This window comes from Macaca thibetana, chromosome 15 (genome assembly GCF_024542745.1).
Source record: "Macaca thibetana thibetana isolate TM-01 chromosome 15, ASM2454274v1, whole genome shotgun sequence".
In the NCBI taxonomy this organism is placed as follows: Eukaryota; Metazoa; Chordata; class Mammalia; order Primates; family Cercopithecidae; genus Macaca; species Macaca thibetana.
The window spans coordinates 45,974,549-45,997,919 of NC_065592.1; the positions used below are offsets into that span (position 1 = coordinate 45,974,549).

A 23,371-nucleotide genomic window follows, 5' to 3' on the forward strand; every position below is an offset into this window, starting at 1 on the left:
AGGATGAAAGATAAAAACTTAGTGCCATACACTAGAATAAAAACAGAAGGCAAAAATCTGATTTGGAGTTGTGGTGACATCCATAGGGCACAACTATGAAGATACTAAAAGCCACTGTATTGTAAGTTTTATATGAGTGAACTGTACAGTATATACAAATTATATTTCAATAAAACTGCTAAAAAGATAAACTGCACAGTGGAAGAGAGGATGAAAGATGAAAACTTAGTGAATGTCACACCCTACAATAAAAACAGAAAGCAAAAATCTGATACGCAGTTGGGAACCAGAGACCAAGAACTATTAATAGAACTTATAATATTCCACAATTTTTGTATAAGTTATATTTGGTTTTTAAATTGTTTTAGTCCCTTCTTCTGATTCTGCATAATGACACACAGTAAAGCCTATAAAACAAAAAAAGTACAACATGCTTCTTTATCAGGAAAACAAGGATGATGGCAGTCTGAAAGGTACCACTCCACAGCCAGGCTTCAGATGAACAAAAACACAAAGTAATGTAGATGCAAAAAAAGCAGAAATGCTCAGAGTTACTAAGTGGAGAAGGAGGACTGGAGCTTTCAACAACAAAGAAAAGTTGGGATGCTGGTGTGGGCATGAGAAGAGTTATACAGTTTAATAACAGAAAGCCTACCAAGAATAAAAGAGGTAAGGGAAAACCCTGAAAAGAGTAGATGTTGCTTGTCCCAAATGCCATTTCTTCATCTTTCATTTAACTCACTGTGGGTTGAACTATGTCCTAAAAGATATGTTAGACTTCTAACCCTAAGTATCTGTGAATATGATCTTATTTTGAAACAAAGTCTCTGCAGACATAATCAAATTAATTCAATGACTAGCGTCCTTATAAGAAAAATGGAAATTTAGACACAGACACACAGAGACAGGAGAATGCATTGTGAAGACACAGACAGACACACAGGGAGGCACGTGACAACGAAGGCAGAGATCAGAATGATATATCTACAAGCTAAGGAACAGCAAGGACTGCCAGCAGCCATCAGAGGTAGAAGGGTATAGGATGCTTCCTCCTTCAGAGCCTCCAGAATGGAGCTGAACTGATCTTGCTGACGGCCTAATTTCAGACTTCCAGTCTCCAGAACTGTGTGAAAACAAATTTTGGTTGTTGAAAGTCACCTAGTTTATAGAACTTTGTTATGGCAGCTGTAGGAAACAAATACAGTCATCAAACCATTGCATTTCCCTTTATGTACTAGTCTATGGATGTGTACTCGTCATCAATCACCAAATCCAATAGCTCTATTTCATAATTCACTTGTTTTAACATGGGATACTGTCAAGAATTTCTGCCTTGGATCTGTTTTTTCCTTTGTTCCATGAATCTTTCCTGGTTATGTTATTCTCGCTCTTTAAGGTTGCCCTTTCTCAGTCTCTTTTGTTTCTCAGAATTCTATGTTTAAGGTTTCCCAAGACTTTGTTCTTGAATACTGTCTCCATATGCTCTACCTGAGGAAGTTTTTCCATTCCTATGACTTCAATTGTTTCTCATATATTAATGAAGCTCTATGCCTACAGCTCCCTACCCCATTCAAACCTCAGCTTCCGATTATCTCATGAAATTGTTTATCAAAAATTTCTGCTGAAATATCCTCTGGCACTCAAAGTATATCTTACAATCAGACCCATTTTTTAGTAGCCCACGTGTCCAAAATAAACAAATTTATCATCTTTTCTCTCCCTCAGCAAGAACAAAAACATTCTCCAATCCTGATGCCCCAGGTTGAGCTGAATGTGTTCTCTTATACACACCAGCCTCATCTCTGGAGGTAAGTTAGGACTGGGCAAGACCAAACAATGCAACAGTCTAAACATCCTCAAAAACAGGACACAAATAAGAATAATATCCAAAAATCTGGGAGACAGTAGAAGCAAAAGAAATGCCTCCAACTCACACACAAAAGAGGACAGATTCCCTGGTGCAAGCTCCTTCCCTAACAGTCCAGAGCCAGACTAGTACCACAGAATGGGAGAATGGGAAGAATAGAATAAATGGGAGATGGGACCTTCTAGTGACATTTCAGGAAATCTTCTAGCTGTCTTTTTTCTTTAACGCAATTTAAATGATTTCATTCTCAGGACAACATGCTCTTGGACCCCTTCCTGGGCAACCTATAAAGAGTATTGGAGATTTCCCCCTATCCCTCTATACTGCAAATAAGGCTGCTCCTACCTCATTGTCAGCTCCCAAGGCATTGATTTGCTCCCATTTGTAGGTCCAATATCTGGCTTCCTCCTCTGGGATATCTATCATTAAAAAAAAAAAGAAGAAGAAGAAGAAAAAGAAAAGAAATCACATCAGCAGGTAATAAATCATCAGCAGATAATACTTTATTCAGTCTAATGACTGAAGTCAGAGGCTAGTAGTGATGCACAAGTTTTAACTGGTGGTTTGGTTCTTGTCATGAACATTATCTTTACTCTTCACAAAAACCAATATAATGTACGTTATTCCCATTGTTGTTTTGTAGATGAAAAAGCTGAAGTTCAGAGCGGTAAAATAATCTGGCCAGGGTGACAGTTTATAAAGAGATGAGCCATGATTCAAACCATGGTTTGTATGATTCCAAAAACTACATTCTTTCTATGTAACCGTACTACCTTCCCCTCAGTAAGACCAAAACCATCCAAAGGATTAGCTTAGAAGAAAAGTCACATGCTGAGATATTGAGATGCTCAAAATTCAAAGGTTTTCTCCCAAAAAAATTAAAAGTAGAATTACCATGTGACACAGTTCTCCCACTTTGGATTATATATATGAAAGAGGTGAAAGCAGGATCTCAAAGAGATATTTGCACACCCAAGTTCCTAGTAGCATTATTCACAATAACCTAGAGTTGAAGCAACCCAAGTGTCCACTAATGGATGAAAGGATTAACAAAATGAGAGACTTGCATACGGAGCATTATTCAGCCTTAAAAGGAAGAAAATCCTGCCACATGCCATAACATGGATAAACTTTGAGGACATTACACTAAATAAAATAAGTCCATCACAAAAAAAGACAAATACTGTATGATTTCACTTATGTAAGGTAACTAAAGTAGTCAAATTCACAGAAAAGAAAGAATGGTGGTTGCCAGTGGCTGTGGGGAGGGGGAAATGAGAAGTTGTTTGATGGGGACAGAGTTTTAGTTTTGCAAGGTGAAAAAGTTCTGGATATCTGCTGCACAACAATGTGAATGTACTTAACACTAGTGAACTGTACACTTAAAAATGGTTAAGATGCTAAATGTTCAGTTATGTCTCTTACCACAATTAAAAAATTTTTAAAAAGAAGCTATTAAAAAATACTCCATAGGTTTTATGCCTGGAAAGTATTAGATGATCAAATATTTGCTAAGTGAGTCACTAACTGAAAATATTTGAATTCTTAAAAAATAATGGTATAATGGTATATCCTCATTTCTAAATATTTCAAATTGACTGTAACAACTTATCTCCAAAACTCACCTTTTAAAAACATCAAGTATGACCAGATTACCAGCAGTAAAGAGAAACACTCAGGCAATATATGGATCATATCAACTTCAGAGACATTTAAACAGATACACTTTCTAGTAGCCCACATGAACAAAGCAAATATAGCCCTTTCCTTTCTCCTTTGTTCCACCTGTCCAAAACTTCAGTTCCTTCCCTTCAACTAGCTCTTTAACAATTGGTAGGCCGGGCGCGGTGGCTCAAGCCTGTAATCCTAGCACTTTGGGAGGCCGAGACGGGCGGATCACGAGGTCAGGAGATCGAGACCATCCTGGCTAACACGGTGAAACCCCGTCTCTACTAAAAATACAAGAAAATTAGCCGGGCGAGGTGGCAGGCGCCTGTAGTCCCAGCTACTCGGGAGGCTGAGGCAGGAGAATGGCGTGAACCCGGGGGGGCGGAGCTTGCAGTGAGCCAAGATCACGCCACTGCACTCCAGCTTGGGGCACAGAGCAAGACTCCGTCTCAAAAAATAAAAAAATAAAAAAATAAAAAAATAAAAAAATAAAAAAAAAAAAAACAATTGGTAGCAATGTTTCAAAGTCTTTTTTTTTTTTTTTTTTTTTGAGACGGAGTCTCGCTCTGTAGCCCAGGCTGGAGTGCAGTGGCCGGATCTCAGCTCACTGCAAGCTCCGCCTCCCGGGTTCACGCCATTCTCCGGCCTCAGCCTCCCGAGTAGCTGGGACTACAGGCGCTGCCACCTCGCCCGGCTATTTTTTGTATTTCTTAGTAGAGACGGGGTTTCACCGTGTTAGCCAGGATGGTCTCGATCTCCTGACCTCGTGATCCGCCCATCTCGGCCTCCCAAAGTGCTGGGATTACAGGCTTGAGCCACCGCGCCCGGCCTATTTCAAAGTCTTATTTAAAAACACACACACTCACCTTCAAATAGTCTACAACGTAATTTGTATAGTGCTTTCTCATACATATGGTACATCCATAAAATGGTATACTATGCACCTGTTACAAAGAAGGAGAGTGGGAGGTGCAAGGTGGAAGAGGAGCTGCTGCTGCTGCCGGTCTATATGCTCTGATGTGGGATGATTTACCAAGATATATTAAATGCAAAACAGCAAGGCACAGGGAATGTGTTAGAATATGCTATTTGCGTTTTAAAAAGAAGATGGTGGGGGGGTGTGTGTGTGTGTGTGTGCTTATATTCAGAAACTGACTCTGGAAAGATACACAAGAAAGTATTAATAGTGGTAACCTATAGGAAGAAAATGGATTTCTGAAGGGACTTTTCACTGGATAACTTCTTAAACCATTGTAAATTTATTCCTGCCTCACTCCACAAAAATAGTTTTAAGGAGAAAAAATATAGAGAGATACAAGCATGTTTATCGCAGTGCTATTTATAACAGTATAAACTTCAAACAATCAAAGTACCCAACAAGAAGTAGTTAAATGTATTATACAAATAGTTAAAATTAAAAGCCCCAGCTCTAGAGTCAGACCATGGCCAAAATACTTAAATACTCTCTGTCTTAGTTTGCTTATCTCTAAAGTGGGGAATAATAGTTGGGTCTGCCTCAAAGGACTGAAATGAGGATTAACTGAGCTAACATATGTGAATACTTAGTGACATGTCCACCAGCACACAATAATTCACCATAAATGTTATTTTGTTATTATTGAATCTTTTTTTTTTTTTTTGAGACAGAGTCTCGCTCTATTGCCCAGGCTGGAGTGCAGTGGCGCAATCTCGGCTCACTGCAACCTCCATGCCTCCCGGGTTCAAGCGATTCTCCTGCCTCAGCCTCCTGAGTAGCTTAGATTACAGGCGCACGATACCACCCCCAGCTAATTTTTTCTATTTTAGTAGAGATGGGGTTTCACCACGTTGGTCAGACTGGTCTCAAACTCCTGACCTCATGATCCGCCCACCTCAGCATCCCAAAATGTTGGGATTACAGGTGTGAGTCACTGTGCCCGGCCCTGATTTTTAAATAAAATCAACCACTAAAAGTAGAAGAATAATGTCTATTTTATATAATATTTGTAACTATGTAATTAGTGAGTGAAATCAGTCAAAAAGTAATACAACATTAAAAATACAACCATTTAAAGTCTCTGGAAATGGTCCTAAGTGCATACATCAAACAAAAAAACATTTATTCAAGACTATCTACTAAAATTTGGTGAAAATGGACAGTATCTGTGGTATTTGAACCAACAACCACTCCCTCCAGTTGATTTTCCTTTCACTTGCAGCTTGGTCTACGTCCCACAAGAAAGACTTCCTTCCTATTTTTCTGAAATAATAGTTGTTCTGAGTTTAGTTCTTTCCGAGTTAGCTGGAAAATCATGTCATTTTTGCTTAAATAACCATAGGATACAAGATACAAATACACTGAGATCATAAAACAACAGCAATAACAACAGGATATGCAAATATCAATAATATGAATGGTAAAAAATTAAAATAAAACTAACGGAAATCAACTAAACTAAAACAAGACACCATACAAAATAATCAAATAAAGATTAATTGGGAAATACAAAAGACTGCCAAGGATGTGCAGAAACAGGCACTCCTCAGATATAATTTATAAGAGTATAAATTGGTATAACCTTTTGGACAAGGAACTTAGTAGATTCCATAAAAAGTAATTGTGTACATACCCTTTGATCCAGCAATTCTACTTTAAGAAATTTATTCTAGACTCAAAATGGGCAAAGATATACAGAGTTGTTAGTTAGCAGTATATAACATCAAAAAAAACTGAAAAAACCTACATGTCAATCAATAAAGGAGTACTTAAATAAATTATGGTAGGCCAGGCGTGGTGGCTCACACTTGTAATTCCAGCACTTTAGAAAGCCGGGGTGGGCGGATCATTTGAGGTCAGGAGTTCGAGACCAGCCTGACCAACATGGTGAAACCCTGTCTCTACTAAAAAATACAAAAAATTAACCAGATGTGGTAGCAAAAGCCTGTAATCTCAGTGACTCGGGAAGCTGAGGCATGAGAATTACTTGAACCCAGAAGGCAGAGGTTGCAGTGAGCCAAGATCGTGCTGCTGCCCTAAAGCCTAGGCAGAGCAAGACTCCATCTCAAAAAAATGAAAAAAAACAAAAACAAAAAACAAAAACAAATTATGGTAGAGGCATCTGTTCAAATGAACAAGATAGATCTTAAAGTATAACATGGAGCGATGTCCAGGATAAATGTCTAAGTAGTTTGTAAAACACTATATATCAGTATATACATATTATATAGAGTATGATCCAAATTTTGCCAAAATAAGTTTTTAGAAAATAAGTATCATGTGTCTAAACCAAAATACAAGAATGTTAACAGTGATTTCACACTGGGAAATGCAAAGAAGGTTAAAGGAACTGGGAAAATAAACTTTTAACTTTACCCATGTACATTTTCTTACTATTTGAATTTTTATCATGAGCATGTATTGTGATTTAATTTACATTTTAAATTGTTATTCTATTTATCAGTGCTAGTTCTTAAATTAACAAATCAGAAGGTATATATAGTCACTTCAAGACAATAAATGTTTATTTTCAAAATAATCTAACAAGCAAATATTTCGTAAGTCATTATAATAAATAGTCACAGAAAATTAGATGAGTTGAAGAGAACGCTTTTCAGTGTAGATTCTTTAAAGCGCACCATTCTATATTCTACTTTGCACCATTCCCTGGGTGAAGTGTTAAAAGAAAGAGAGTGAATGAAGACAGAATATCCTCAAAAGAGATGGCTGAGGTGACAAAATATACATTAATGAAACAACTAGCAAACAATTCCAAACAATATGGTAAAAATTATTAAATAGTTTTAAAATTTTAATCAAATAGACTCACCAAAAGGCAACTCAAATCTTGTATCAAGCAAAATTTTATGAGGAGTTGGGTTTCTAGTTCCACAGATCTCATCATCTTTCATTAACGTCTCTGCCTCCAATGTGGACCATTCCCCAGGCCCTTCCTAGGACACAAAGATCTAAGATTAAAGTTTAATCTTTCTTGGCTCCCTCTTAGTTCAAGAGTCAGGTTTTTTTCTCTGAAGTTCCGTGCTTGAGCTTCTGAGGGCCATTCACATCCTGATAAGGCAAACACACCACTGTCACCACCTGCCTCCACTGCATGTGGCTTCCGTTTTCCCTCTTTGGTGGGGAAGCAGCTTTCAGTGCTCAGCTCTGCAGGTCTAACGAGGACAAAATGTCTCGAGTAGCATACTCTAAAACTAAGCACCTCTGTGGATCAATATTTAACCTGCACAGTTCTTAATGACTGTGTCACTGTTTCTAGTCAGTAAAAAGCTACTAACATTGCTGGCTAAATAGGACTGAACTGGGGTTGCAATGAAAATGAACTGCCCATCTGCCTGGGGGAGTAGAGACTTAGCTAGAACTAAAAGAAATACAGAAAATAGAGGCAACTTCAACTTCCCCACTCCCAGAGAAAACTCATGGTCCATGTTAACACCAAATAGGAATATAACAGATTTTGTCCAGGTGCAAAGTGGGGAAATGATGCTCAGTTATGGTCTAGTCTAGGAAAGTGAGGCAAGAGTTCAATCCTAGAAAAAATGTATAGACAGTGTGAATATAAATTGCCAAACCTGGTAGTTCCTTAAACTCTGTTAGGGTTACATGCAGAAGAAGGGCACTGAAAATCAGTTCCTTGGAGATTGGTAACTCAAAGAAACAAAGCAGAGAATAGCCAGTCAGCTGGCTAAGGAAGTTTAATGGGACTCCTCCCAGGGCAGCGACTTAGAGGAGAACACAGAAACCACAAGTACCCTAAGTAAACACACACACACACAGACACACACATACCTCAGAAGGGACTATCTACCTGATAAGGCTGAAGAGGTGCTCTGGAGCCTGTGAGTTCAGTCACAGGACACAGGGTAGGCCAGACTTAAATAAAATCATCTGAACCTTCAGGTGAAGTTAGGAACAGGCAGGTTGCATGCCCTCTAATTAGAAAGGGGGAAGAATAATCCAAGATGCATGGATGAATATTAGCTAAAGTGGAGCTAGCATGGGGAGAAGCAAGGGCTGGGAACCATACTTCCAAACAGGCAATGCAATGACTGACCTCATCCGACTGACGAATAGTCTTCAGTGCAATCCACACAGTCCCCACCATGGTGTCCCAGATCAGTCCTTTGTTCCATACCTCCACACTTAGACCCAGGTCCAGGCGACTAATCTCACTAAGAGAAAGAGGAAAGCCCTTTGAGGAAAGCTAGACAATATGAAAAAAACAACTACATCTCCTGTTTTGCTAAACTTTGAATGCTTTCTCACCAGGATCCTGTCTTCAGGGAAAATCAAAATTTCCCAGAATGCGGTGACCATTTTTAGGCTCCAAGAAACCTATGTAAGGTGTCCACAGAAAACTGCCTTTGTTACAGTTAAATAAGTTCCAGAGACCTGCTGCTGTACCACATAGTGCCTCCAGTTAACAATAAGGTATTGTGCAACTCAAAATTTAAGAGGGTAGATTTCATATTAAATGTTCTTAACACACGCATACAACAAAAAAAGGAGACACAAGTAAACTTTTAGAGTTGATAAATATATTTATTACCTTGATTATGGTGATGGTAACACAAGTATATACATGTCTAAATTGTACACATTAATTATGTACAGTTTTTTATATACCATTTAAACCTCAGTGGGGATGGGGGAAAAAAAGAAAGAAAAATGCCTTTGTCTATCCATTCTTTCCACTTTGGAGATACAATCATGATTAGACTAATGCAGTTTCACACAATATGAGGCCAAGTAATGAGGACATTACTGCCAGGCCTGCCTGCCAATTTCCACCCATAGGCAACAGTTTCATATGTTTTATTGTCAACTAACACTGCTTCAACTTAAACTACACATTGTATACAGGAAACTTTTAGGAAAGGTAAGTCTACTTTACAAGATTTATGAGGCTAGGCATGGTGGCTCATGCCTGTAATCCCAGCACTTTGGGAGGCGCACGGATCACCTGAGGTCAAGAGTTTGAGACCAGCTTGGCCAACGTGGCAAAATGCTGTCTCTACTAAAAATACAAAAAATTAGCTGGGCATGGGGGTGCATGCCTGTAATCCCAGCTACTTGGGAGGCTAAGACACAAGAATCACTTGAACCCAGGAGGCAGAGCCAAGATCATGCCATTGCACTCCAGCCTGGGTGACAGAGCCAGACTCCATCCCCACCAAAAAAGCTGGGGGGAAAGGGGGATTTATGAAAGGGAGTCCAGGTAGAAGTAGGGTCCCTGAGAACACGTCAGTTTGATAGGAACATGTGGTCACAGGCAAGTGAGGGGTGCTAGAGTGTGCTAGTTCACACCACTCAGTCCCTGGAGACTCATTAATCATTATTAAGCTAGGCATTGTCACTTACAAGCAAAATTATTACCATGGGATAATGATAAATATAATGATTTTCCTATAATAATAACCAGGGGGGAAAAAATTGAAAAGAAATCATTCCATAAAGAGCCAGATAAGCACTATTTAAAAGCAGTGTCATACATGGTTGAGTATCTGTTTGGAAGGACTTACTCAAACATAATCCCAGTCTTAAACTAGAATATGCAAATAGTACTTGTGTTAATGCTAAAAATGTTCTCCAGAAAGCTCTTATTGAAACACAAGGCTACTTGAGGGGTAGTCCAAGAAAGATGAGAAAAGACCAATTCCAGCAGAGAGAGCAGAAAAGCATTCTCAGGAAAACAACAGCTATTTATCACAAGTAGAAGTTTCAAGTTTGTACTTGGGTTCCCTGTTGGGCTATAAAATAAATGTTCTCAGATTCACAAGTTTGAGATATAGAATGACAGCCATAGAATTAATGTCAGGTGTTGAAAATGAATAAAGCAAAGAAAATTTATCCCTTTTATATAAATATAATACAGCATAGAATGTACTAAGTTAATTTATTCATTTAATTATCATTTCCTGAGCACTTACAAGACATATGACTAGGTGCTTTGGAGAAGAAACATAATATAGGACTCAATTTTTTTGTGTGTCCAAAAACTTCTAAGCTATCTGGAGAGCTGTTCAGAGCCACAAAGTAGATGAATAAGCCTAGCCACTAAGTTACAGTGTTCACAGTGGAGAAACTAAGCTTTCTGTCACATCATTTAATTCAGCCTAATTAACCAATTAGTCTTGGAAAATATAGGTGACATCCTCAAATCCATTGGACTTATCCGTCATTTGAATATGGAATCAAAAAATTGCTTGGGCCAGGTGCAATGGCTCATGCCTGTAATCCCAGTATGTTGGGAGGCTGAGGTGGGAAGATCACTTGAGCCCAGGAGTTCAAGACCAGCCTGGGCAACATGGCAAAACCTAGTGTCTCCAAAAAAAATTTTTTTTTTTTTTTTTTTTTTTTTTTTTGAGATAGAGTCTCGCTCTGTCACCCAGGCTGGAGTGCAGTGGCCGGATCTCAGCTCACTACAAGCTCTGCCTCCTAGGTTTACGCCATTCTCCTGCCTCAGCCTCCCAAATAGCTGGGACTACAGGCGCCCGCCACCTCGCCCGGCTAGTTTTTTGTATTTTTAGTAGAGACAGGGTTTCACCATGTTAGCCAGGCTGGTCTCGATCTCCTGACCTCGTGATCCGCCCGTCTCGGCCTCCCAAAGTGCTGGGATTACAGGCTTGAGCCACCGTGCCCGGCCTTTTTTTTTTTTTTTTTTTTTTTTTTTTTTTTTTTTTTTTTTTTTTTTTAAGTAGAGACGGGGTTTCACCATGTTAGCCAGGATGGTCTCGATCTCCTGACCTCGTGATCCGCCCATCTCGGCCTCCCAAAGTGCTGGGATTACAGGCTTGAGCCACCGCGCCCGGCCAAAAAAATTTTTTTAATTAGCTAGATACGGTGGCGTGTGTCTGTAGTCCCAGCTACTCAGGAGGCTGAAGTTGGAAAATCGCTTGAGCCCAGGAAATCAAGGCTGCAGTGAGCCAAGATGGTGCCACTGCACTCCAGCCTGGTCAACAGAGTGAGATCCTGTCTCACAAGATAAAGAAAAAAAGAAAAATTGCTTGGGGATACATATATAATATTCCCAAATCAACTCCCAAATAGTATCTCAGCCAACAGACAGAAGAAATAGCCAGAGGTCTTTAACAGCTTGACTTGAACAGATAAAGAAGAAAATCTGTTCTTCAGAGAACTCTCTGGGGAGAAGGCCCAAACAGTGAGTATATATTCTGTAAGAAGCTTCTCATCTCACCTACATTTGCTCAGCAGGTCCAGCTAAGAGAGGTCTGAGAGCTCTACTTATGCTTCATACCCAGGACCCTAGGGAAGTTTCTTTTCTGTTAATTAATTCAATCAACAATAGTATAGAAGACTTTGGGATACACGAATTCATACAAATAGTGAAGATGCCCACCTTACCCTTAAGAAATGAACAATCTAGTCCTAAAAACAAGATATGAAAAATGTTAAAAACAAATAATATAAGAAATACCAAAATGGATATTAGACACTGCCACATAATACATCATGGAGAAGGAAAAAGGAGAATGGGAGAGAGGAAACCAACACTGGAGTTTCCAGTGACAAAAGGACAGGGTAGTAGACTAAATTCTGCAAGGAGTGAACCAAAAAAAATAAATAAGTAAATAAATAAAATAGGACAGGATAGGAAGAATAAGGAGTAGGAAGAGCAGAAAAGTAGAGAAAGTAGCTAATAAAACCCACGTGTGGCCGGGCGCGGTGGCTCAAGCCTGTAATCCCAGCACTTTGGGAGGCCGAGGCGGGCGGATCACAAGGTCAGGAGATGGAGACCACAGTGAAACCCCGTCTCTACTAAAAATACAAAAAATTAGCCGGGCGCGGTGGTGGGCACCTGTAGTCCTAGCTACTCAGGAGGCTGAGGCAGGAGAATGGCGTGAACCCAGGAGGCGGAGCTTGCAGTGAGCCGAGATCGCGCCACTGCACTCCAGCCTGGGCAACAGCGTGAGACTCCGTCTCAAAAAAAAAAAAAAAAAAAAAAAAAAACCCACGTGTAAAAGAAGAGATGGCAAAATTCACACAGCATCTCAATGTGGGAGACAGGAAGAAAATTCACACACATCACAGCAGGGTAGAAAGGGGAAGTGCTATGGGAAACTGGAAAATAAACACATAAGAATAATGCTAGCTATGCTGATGAGAGGCTGCAGAAGATCACTGTGCCTCACATAATGGGAACAGTTATAACTGGAAGTGATGGTTATAGCCAACTGGAAGTGCTAGGTTTATAAACCATAGCCAGGATTATGGCTAACACACTGGTATGGAAAGAGACTTGCATAAACCATTTGTAGCTGACTCTGTACACTGCATGTGTAAAGAAGGAAACAGGTGCTCTCAGTCTCATATCACTGTCACTGTAAGAGGGAATAAATGAGGCTTATATAATCTTGAGAGAGAGGCAACCAGTGAGAAAGAAACATGACACTATTGGCCTCCTTCTGTTTGAAGCCCAGTTCTCCCTCAGCTTCCAAGACACCATTATATCCTGGCTCTTCTACCTCTCTGTTTAATGCTTTTTTGTCCCCTCATTTAAATGCTGCCACTCTCCAGCTTCTACCCCAGTCCCTTTTCTCACCATACACATCTTATCCCTAAGCATTCTCCTCTTCACCTATGGCTTCAACTGACCAAAATATTTCTCCAAAGCAGACTTCTTCCCTGAGTGCCGGCTTCAGGTTTCTAACTATCTTCTGTACCTCTCCTCCTTCCTATCTGTCCTATAAGAATCTCAAATATAAGACTGTCCATAACTTATATTAATCCTCATCCTACTGAATGGCATACCACCCACCCCATCGTCCAAGCAAATCTTTTGGTTCTACTTCCTGAACACCCTCTATTCATCCTTTTCTATGTCTTCTGCTATTGTCCTAGCCCCAAACCTCATAATCTTTGCCTTTAACTATCACAATAATGGTCCTATAGGAAGCAATATAGGCTGAGTGCAGTGGCTCACACCTGTAATCCCACAACTTTGGGAGGCCAAGGCAGGAAGATTGCTTGAGCCTAGGAGTTTGAGATTAGCCTGGGCAACATAGCGAAAACCCCATCTTTACAAAAAACAAAAACATTAACCAAGGTGTGGTGGTACATGCTTGTAGTTTCCACTACTCAGGAGGCTAAGGCAAGAAGATCGCTCGAGCCCAGGAGTTAGAGGCTGCAGTAAACTATGATCATACCACCATGCTCCAGCATGGTTGACAAAGTGAGATCCTGCCTCAAAAAAAAAAAAAAGGAAGCAATATACTAAGAGCCCAGAGGATTGGAAATGTCTCCCCATAAAAATAATAACCATCCCTATGTCCCTCTGAGCTGCACTATAAAACATGCAAATCGATTTCAGTTCCGTTTCAAATTTCACAGCAAATTTCAGTACGTTTTCTCATTCAGCCCCTTCATGTCCACCTCTACCTTCCAAAAAAACAAGCATAATCTTCTGAGAAAGGAAGACCTTTATAGATAAGGAAACTAGTGCCCTATGAAGCTAAATGATTTGCCTAGTCCTTGAATATATTCTATACTTTTCTCCCCTTTTCTAGAACAGGAACACAAAATTCCTGAAACTTAAGGAGACAAAAGAAAGAAATATCAAGTTTTTAAAGCCAAAGTTTAATTAAAATCATAATATACTAAACTGTCATACACGAGAAACTCTACTAATATTTATTCATTTTAATTAATTGAATATAGGACATTTTACTCCATAAAGCAAAAGGATTATAAGCACAGAAATCTTCAGCCTCTAAAACAGATGACTTAGGCACACACGAAGATACAGTCTCTCACATGCATGGCCACATTCCTTCAAAGAGCCTTCTGAGAATCAAAGAAAGATGAAGTTTAATGTCATGCTAAGTCTGCTGTACTCTATTCTAATTCTGGCCATTGAGAAAATCTGCCTATGTAGTATTTGCACCAACACAAATCAATTGGGAGTTTACCTGCATTATCATTCATCTCCAGGAACAAATTACAAATCCATGAGAAAACAAAACTGCACTTGTGCTTCACGTACCATGAACCTCACTTATTTCTGTAACTCCTCAGTTTTCAAAAGAGTATTTAACAGTGCCAGTACATTTTATAAATCTCAAAAATACACAAAATCTTCTAATTGTTTCATCCAATGCAATTTCCTTTAAAAGATTATGAAATATGTAGGCACACTGCTGCTGCAAAATACTTACAACATGAAATCCTGTTCCCAGGAAGGCTGATCACCACGAACTGCTACAGTTGTGCTCTTCACATTCTGTACTTTCAGGGTCACATATGTGTTAAATTTATCTTTGAAAAAATACAAAATGGAGACAGAATACTTAGTGCTCAGATTGTTACCCAATCTCACAAAGTCCTTGGAATTAAGCAATATAGAAATTAAAGTATTACATGTGCAGGAAAAAAATAAGCTATATATTGTATAATATAGCTTCATTCAAGACACAGTAGAGTTGCCAAAATTATAAAACTACATACTATCTTCAAGAGCATAATCTAAAATACTGTTTTTTAAATTTTAAGAAATTTTATGTATGACCCAACAAATATGCATACACACACACTCAAACTGAAACAGATTCATGAATGTGAAGATATGATACATTGATATTTCCTATTCTAATTTATTTAATCTATTACAATGTTAATCCTAACCTACAAAGTTAATTACATAGCCTACTTGCCGTCTGGGGGGAAAAATCCAAATCTAATTGATCTGCTAGGAAAGATAAGGTACATAAATTTAATAAAATGTAGAAAGAGATAAGTACCACAAGGAAAAAAGAAAAAAGTGATAAAGAACTGCAGAGCTGTTAATAAGGACAAAATTTAAGGAAAAATCTTCACAAAAAAATTAGATTTCAATCTCGATCTATTCAGTTTGGCCTAAAGCACAAATTGCATAAAAAGAAATCTCTTCTTTTTTTTTTTTTTTTTTGAGACAGAGTCTTGCTGTGTCACCCAAACTGGAGTGCAGTGGCATGATCTTGGCTCACTGCAACCTCCACCTACCAGGTTCAAGCAATTCTCATGCCTCAGCTACCCAAATAGCTGGGATTATAGGTGTGCGCCACCATGCCCAGCTTTTTTATTTTTTGTAGAGACAAGGTTTCACCACGTCGGCCAGGCTGGTCTCGAACGCCTGACCTCAAGTGATCTACCCATCTCGGCCTCCAAAAGTGCTGGGATTACAAGGATGAGCCACCGCGCCCAGTCAAAAAAAGAAATATTATCAGAGTTGAGAAAAGGAAATTCTCTAACCTGAGAGTTGAGTACTAAACAAGTTGATTACTAAACAAAGGTGGTGGCCTGAAACTTCAGACTCAGGCATCTCACCTAATTCTTACTACAGCACATTTGGCACTCGCCTCACTACATCCACATCAGCCATGATTGGGGCACTGAATTGAGGGTTTGCTTTTCTATGTAAGAAATTAATCCTAATTTTATACAATGAAAAAATAGCAAACTATCACTTTGACTCATCGAACTGGCAAACATTGCTTAACATGATTACCTAATGTTAGAGAAAATATAAGAAAATGGGACCCATTATACACTTTCAGCTGAAGGTAAATCTTTCTTTTAAATATCATTTAAAATGGTGTAGCTTTTATACTTATCAACATGGAAAATTTACAATTATATTAAAGATATATGAGGATAAAAGCCTATACAAGGAGAATCTCCATCCACATCTACTAGTGGTAGTGCAGTAGGCCACTGAGCTATGTTTTATATCACATTATTTTGTACTCCACCCCAACATCCAATCACACATAGCTGACCAGACCAAGATTAAATAACCCAAGAGCAGCCAATCCATAAGCTGGCCAAAAGCTGAAACAAACCTGATTCCCTCTCAAAAGATATTAAATAGGGTAAAAGGATAAATACTGACAACTGGTGGTTGGTGCTGAAGCTAAAAGGAAGAGGTATAAATTCCATTGAGGCAGCTATTACGGGTGCAAGATGGGTAAGCATAGACAACCAGCTGGGAGAGAAACAACAGAGCAGATTCTCAGAAAAAAAGAGCCAGCAGACAGAGAAAGATAACAACCTTTAAAACAAGAAACTGCTCAGAAACTGCTTTCATTACTGTTGTACCCAAGGTCCAGTTTTTCAGGTTTTCCTGGGTTCTCAAGCATATTCACACATTTCCAGTAATCCTCCAGCTCCCCTCCCTTCTTCCCCAGCAGTAACCAGAGGAAATCTTCCTAATATGACAATCAAAATTGAGGAAATGCATATTAAAATAAGGAAATACCATTTTAAATCTTCAGACAAAGATTTTAAAGTTTCATATCGAATGTTGATAAGAATTTGGGAAAATAAATGTTCATAAACTTTTGGTCTCAGTATATATAGTAAAAACTTGCAGAAGAAAAATTTGGCAGGAGTTATCAAATTTTAAAAATATATATATATACTTTTGACCCAGCAATTCTACTTCTGAATCTAGTACATAGACACATTTGCAAAAGCAAACAATGAGAAGTGCACATGAACATTTATTCTTTATAATGGCAAAAAGTTGGGAACCTAAATATTAATCAAGTATTGATCAATCAGGGACCTATTAATCCGGGTACAAATCTACAACAAAATTCTGTACAGCACCTTAAAAGAATGAACCAGACACACATATACATACATACACACACACACACACACACACACACACACACACACTTTTTCATGATGTGTTGCTGGGGGGGAAAAGCAGGTTGCATAAGATATGTTTCACATAGTCTATTTGTATATTTTAAATTTTATATGACCCAATAGATACATATACACACACTCTTTTTTTTTTTTTGAGTCGGAGTCTCGCTCTGTCGCCCAGGCTGGAGTGCAGTGGCGCGATCTCGGCTCACTGCAAGCTCCGCCTCCCGGGTTCCCGCCATTCTCCTGGCTCAGCCTCCCGAGTAGCTGGGACTACAGGTGCCCGCAACAGCGCCCGGCTAATTTTTTGTATTTTTAGTAGAGACGGGGTTTCACCGTGGTCTCGATCTCCTGACCTTGTGATCCGCCCGCCTCGGCCTCCCAAAGTGCTGGGATTACAGGCGTGAGCCACCGCGCCCGGCTACACACACTCTTAAGCTGAAACAGGTTCATGAACTGCAAGACATGATACACTGATATTTCAATATTTATCCATTACACACCAGGGCCTGTCGTGGGGTGGTGGGCTGGGGGAGGGATAGCATTAGGAGAAATATCAAATGTAAATGACGAGTTAATGGGCGCAGCAAACCAACATGGCACATGTATACCTATGTAACAAACCTGCACGTTGTGCACATGTACCCTAGAACTTAAAGTATAAAAAAAATTTTTTTCCACTAATTGTCAATATTTATCCTTTTATACTATTTCGGACTTTTTTCTGAGAAAAAGTCAGAAAAGGTATATCAAAACCTCTAAATATATAATTATTATTGAGAAGTAGAATTGGGTTAGCCAAGAGGTAAGAAAACTAATTTTTCACTAGATTAATGATTTCATGAATTAATTTAGTGAAGTAATGAATTAAATTACTGAATTTGATCAATGAATTAATAACTTTTTAAAATTGCTTTGAAATAACAGCAAATACAAGAGGAAAAGACATAATAGAAGGCTGGCCTTACCTGGTGAACCCTGGAATTTGGCCCTTTTAACTGCAAGAGAAAAAAGAGGATACCATGAAGAATGTTTCCAAGTTCATTTTACTTAAGCAACATTTATTAGGCATTATGTACCAATGTTCAAGTTAGGTTTAGATTGTTAAATCTAAAACTGGAGAAAAAAAGCTAAGACTTCTGATTAAAGCTTGAAAGGCAGAGAGTCAGACGAGCCCTTAAAAGTCTATCTAATCTCATATCCAATGCAAAAATCTCTGTTCCAGGTTCCTAACAACAAGGTGGAGAGATCTAAGTTACTCCTGCGGAGGCAGCCAGTTTCATGTGAGGTGTCCTCTGAAGGTTTAAGTTACATATGTTCCTTATTTAAAACCCATCACCTTACACCTGTGCTTTGCCAGGGGCTCTTGGGCCTTTGACCACAGACTGAAGGCTGCACTGTCGGCTTCTCTACTTTTGAGGTTTTGGAACTCGGACTGGCTTCCTGGCTCCTCGGTTTGCAGATGGCCTAGTGTGGGACACCTTGTGATGATATGAGTCAATTCTCCTAAAAAACTCTCCTTCATACACACACACACACACACACACACACACATATCTCTCCTATCAGTTCTGTCCCTTTAGAGAACCTTGACTAATACAAGTTCTTTCTGGGGCAGGGGGAACCTTGTAATCTACGAAGGCAGTGGTATTTCAAGCTTGAACATACATTAAAATCACCTGAGGGTTGTTAAAGCACAGAATGCTGGGCCACATCACCTTGGTTTCTAGACTCAGTGGAGTGCAGCAGGACCTTGTGTGAAACTGTATTTCTAACAAGTTCCCATGTGATGTTACTGGCATTTACTGGCTAAAGAACAGGGATGCTGGTAAACATTCTACAGTCTGCAGGACAGTTCTCCAGAGCAAAACCTAGCCTATCCTGCCACCAGTGCCACCCATCACTGCATGCCACCTGGAGGTCTAGAGACTAGCCTATCAAGCCTGCTGCCACCACTAAAAGCCACACATGCTGCTGAGTGGTGCAAGGACTGACACACCACTGCTACCACCGTCAACTCCTCACACGTCACCCAGGGGATCCAAGGACCCATCCACTTGGTCGGCCACTGGCACTGCCAGCACCCAAGCATACCACCTGGAGGCCCAAGGGAGCCCAAAGACTGGCATTCCTAAAATGCCACTGCTACTACTGATTCCAGAGGACCAGCCCATCTGGCATATCAGTCCCCAGCAAAGTCTTGTCACAGCCTCCACTAACAATTGCAGCCTACACCACTGAAGAGCCAGGAAACTAGTCTGAATAAAAGTGAAGAAATCATACAGAGACTACACTACTGCATCCACCCAGAAAGCCAAAGCACCTTCTCCCAGCAACAATATAGATACATCTACAGAAAAAAAAAGCCTTTCCCTAAAAAAGCCAATCCATAACATTAAAAGAAGGAATTATTACAACACATACACAAATATCAATATAAGAAGAAACATTCAGCCGGGCATGGTGGCTCACACCTGTAATCCCAGCACTTTGGGAGGCCAAGGTGGGTGGATCACTTAAGGAGTTCGAGACCATCCTGGCCAACATGGGAAACTCCATCTTTACTAAAAATACAAAAATTAGCTGGGTGTAGTGGCGCATGCCTGTCATCCTAGCTACTTGGGAGGCTGGGGTGAGAGACTCGCTTGAGCCCGGGAGGCAGAGGTTGAAGTGAGCTGAGATAGCACCACTGCACTCCAGCCTGGGTGACAGAGTGAGACCTGTCTCAAAACATCAACAACAATAAAAAACAAGAACACAAGAAACTTGGGCTCTTCTTGTCTTTTTCCAGTTCTTAGAGGAAAAGCTTTCAGCTTTTCCCCATTCAGGAGGATGTAAGCCATGGGTTTATCACATATGGTCTTTACTATGTTGAGGTATGTTCCTTTAATGTGTAATTTTTTGAGAGTTTTTTTTTTTATGATGAAGGGATGCTGAATTTTATCAAATGCCTTTTCTATGTCTGTTGAGATGATCTTACAGTTTTTGTCCTTCATTCTGTTGAGGTGATGTATTCGTATTTATTGATTTGTATATGTGGAACCATCATTGCATCCCTGGGATAAATCCCACTTGATCATGGTATATTATCTTTTTGATATATTACTTGATTTGGTTTGCTAGTATTTTGTTGACGATTTTTGCATCTGTGTTTATCAGAAGTATTTGCCTGTAGTTTTTTTTTTTTTTTTTTTTTTTTTTTTTTGCTCTGCCATTGTCTGGCTTAGTAGAAATGTCCCACTCTCACGACTCTCATTCAACTTAGTACTGGGAGTCCTAGCCAAAGCAATCAGGCAAGAGAAAGAAATCCAAGGCAACCACACTGGAAAAGAGGAAGCCAAATTGTCCCTCTTTGCACATGACATGATCTTATATATAGAAAAACCTAAAGACTCCAATGTGTGTTTTTAACTCTTAGATCTGATCAATAAATTCAGTGAAGTTGAATACAAAATCAACTACAAAAATCAGTAATAATAACTAGCTGAAAAATAAATCAAAAAAGTAATCACATTTACAATTGTTACAAAAAATATTCAATACCTGGGAATAAATTTAACCAAGGGTGAAAGACCTCTACAACAAAAATGACAAAACACTGATGACAGAAATTGAAGAGAACACAAACAAATAGAAAACATACTATGCAAATAGGTTCTAAGAATATTGTTAAAATGACTGTATTATCCAAAGCAATCTACAGATTAAATGTAATCCCTATCAAAATACCAATGCTATTCTTCACATAAATAGAAACAACAATCCTAAAATTCATATAAACCACAAAAGACCCTGGATAGCCAAAGTAATACTGAGTAAAATGGACAAAGCTGGAGGTATCATGCTATCTGACTTCAAAATACACCATAAAGCTATAGTAACCAAAACAGGTTACTACTGGTATAAAAACTGAGACACAAGCCAATGGAATAGAATAGAGAACCCAGAAATAAATCCATGTATTTACAGCCAACTGATTTTTCAACACAAGTACCAGAAAAACACAGAGGAAAGAATAATATCTTCAATAAATGGTGTTAGGAAAACTGAATATTACAGAAGAATGAAACTGGGCACCTATCACAAAAATCAACTCAAAATGAATTCGAGAGTTAAACATAAGACCCAAAACATTAAAACTACTAGAAGAAAACATAAGGGAAACACTTCAGGGCATTAGTCTGGGCAAAGATTTTATGGCTAAGACTTCAAATGCATAGAAATAAATAAAAATAGGCAAATGGGACCCTATAAAACTAAAAAGCCTTTGTACAGCAAAAGTAACAATCAATAAAGAGACAACCTACAGAATGGGAGACAATATTTGCAAACTATTCATCCAACAAGGGACTAATATGCAGAATATATAAGGAACTCAAATCAAGAGCAAAAAAAAAATCCCATTAAAAAGTGGACAAAGGCCGGGCGCGGTGGCTCAAGTCTGTAATCCCAGCACTTTGGGAGGCCGAGACGGGCGGATCACGAGGTCAGGAGATCGAGACCATCCTGGCTAACACAGTGAAACCCCGTCTCTACTAAAAAATACAAAAAACTAGCCGGGCGAGGTGGCGGGCGCCTGTAGTCCCAGCTACTCGGGAGGCTGCGGCAGGAGAATGGCGTAGACCCGGGAGGCGGAGCTTGCAGTGAGCTGAGATCCGGCCACTGCACTCCAGCCTGGGCGACAGAGCGAGACTCCGTCTCCAAAAAAAAAAAAAAAAAAAAAAAAAAAAAAAGTGGACAAAGGATCTGAAGAGACATTTCTCAAAAGAATGGCCAACATATATATGAAAAAAATGCTCAGAGTACTAATCATCAGGAAAATTGAAATCAAAACCACAGTGAGCTATCATCTCACCCCAATTAGAATGGCTATCACCAAAACCACAAAATATAACATATGCTGGCATGAATGGAGAGAAAAGAGAACTCACATACACTGTGGACAGGAATGTAAATTAGTACAGCCCTTATGGAAACCAGTATGGAGGTTTCCCAAAAAAAACTAAAAACAGGCCGGGCGCAGTGGCTGAAGCCTGTAATCCCAGCACTTTGGGAGGCCGAGATGGGTGGATCACGAGGTCAGGATATCAAGACCATCCTGGCTAACACGGTGAAACCCCATCTCTACTAAAAAATACAAAAAACTAGCTGGGCAAGGTTGCGGGCGCCTGTAGTCCCAGCTACACAGGAGGCTGAGGCAGGAGAATGGCGTAAACCCGGGAGGCGGAGCTTGCAGTGAGCTGAGATCCGGCCACTGCACTCCAGCCCAGGCGACAAAGCGAGACTCTCTCTCAAAAAAAAAAAACCACTAAAAACAGAACTACCACGTGATCCAGCAATCCCATTACTGGATATTTATCCAAAGGAAAGGATGTCAGTATATCAAAGGGATATTAGCATCCCCATGTTTACTGCAGCACTATTCATGATAGCCAAGATATAGAATCAACCTAAGTGTCAGAATGAAGAAAATTTGGTATATACACACAATGGAATACTATTCAACCATTAAAAAAAGAATGAAACCCTGTCATTTGCAGCAACATGGATGGAACTGGACAGCATCATGTTAAGTGAAATAAGCTAGGCATAGAAAGACAAATTTTGCATGTTCTCACTCATGTGAGAGCTAAAATAAAGGAGATCTCCTAGAGGCAGACAGTAGAATGATGGCTACCAGATGCTGGGAAGGGGGAGAAGGGCGGTGAAGAGAGGTTGGTTAATGCGTACATACAGTCATATTGAAGGAATACGCTGTAGTGTGTGATCACAGACTGGGGTGATTATAGTTATCAATAATTTGCATATTTCAAAATAGCTAGAAGAAAAGATTTGAAATGTTCCCAACACAAAGAAGTGATAAATATTTTAGGTGATGGATATCCTAAATACCCTGGGTTGAGCATTATACATTGTATGCAGGTACAGAAATATCACATTTACCTCATAAATATGTACAGTTATTATGTATCCAAAAAATGGCCTTCCCATCTGGCCCCCAAAAGATGGTATAGAAGCATGAACCATCTTATCCTTCTCTGAGTATTTATATCTTGCTTGACTCCCATGTGCACATGTGCATGTAATAACAATATTTATATGTATTTTTTCCTGTTTAAAAAATGCTATTTACAACAGCATCCCCCCAAAATATTAAATTATTGGAATAGATTTAACAGAAGAAATGTAAG

The 23,371-nt window shown here is 39.3% G+C and overlaps 1 protein-coding gene across 5 annotated transcripts in view; it reads right to left on the reverse strand.

The window, feature by feature from the left end:
- Window positions 1-23,371, reverse strand: part of UNC13B (unc-13 homolog B) — a 236,333-nt gene that overhangs the window by 153,244 nt on the left and 59,718 nt on the right. For all 5 annotated transcript variants that reach the window (XM_050762054.1, XM_050762058.1, XM_050762059.1 and 2 more), the window contains exons 2-6: window positions 18,149-18,178; window positions 14,705-14,804; window positions 8,584-8,701; window positions 7,342-7,465; window positions 2,213-2,286 (exon numbers count right to left, since the gene is read on the reverse strand). In XM_050762054.1, coding sequence (XP_050618011.1) covers window positions 2,213-2,286; window positions 7,342-7,465; window positions 8,584-8,701; window positions 14,705-14,804; window positions 18,149-18,178 — 446 coding nt within the window. The remainder of the gene's footprint in view (window positions 1-2,212; window positions 2,287-7,341; window positions 7,466-8,583; window positions 8,702-14,704; window positions 14,805-18,148; window positions 18,179-23,371) is intronic.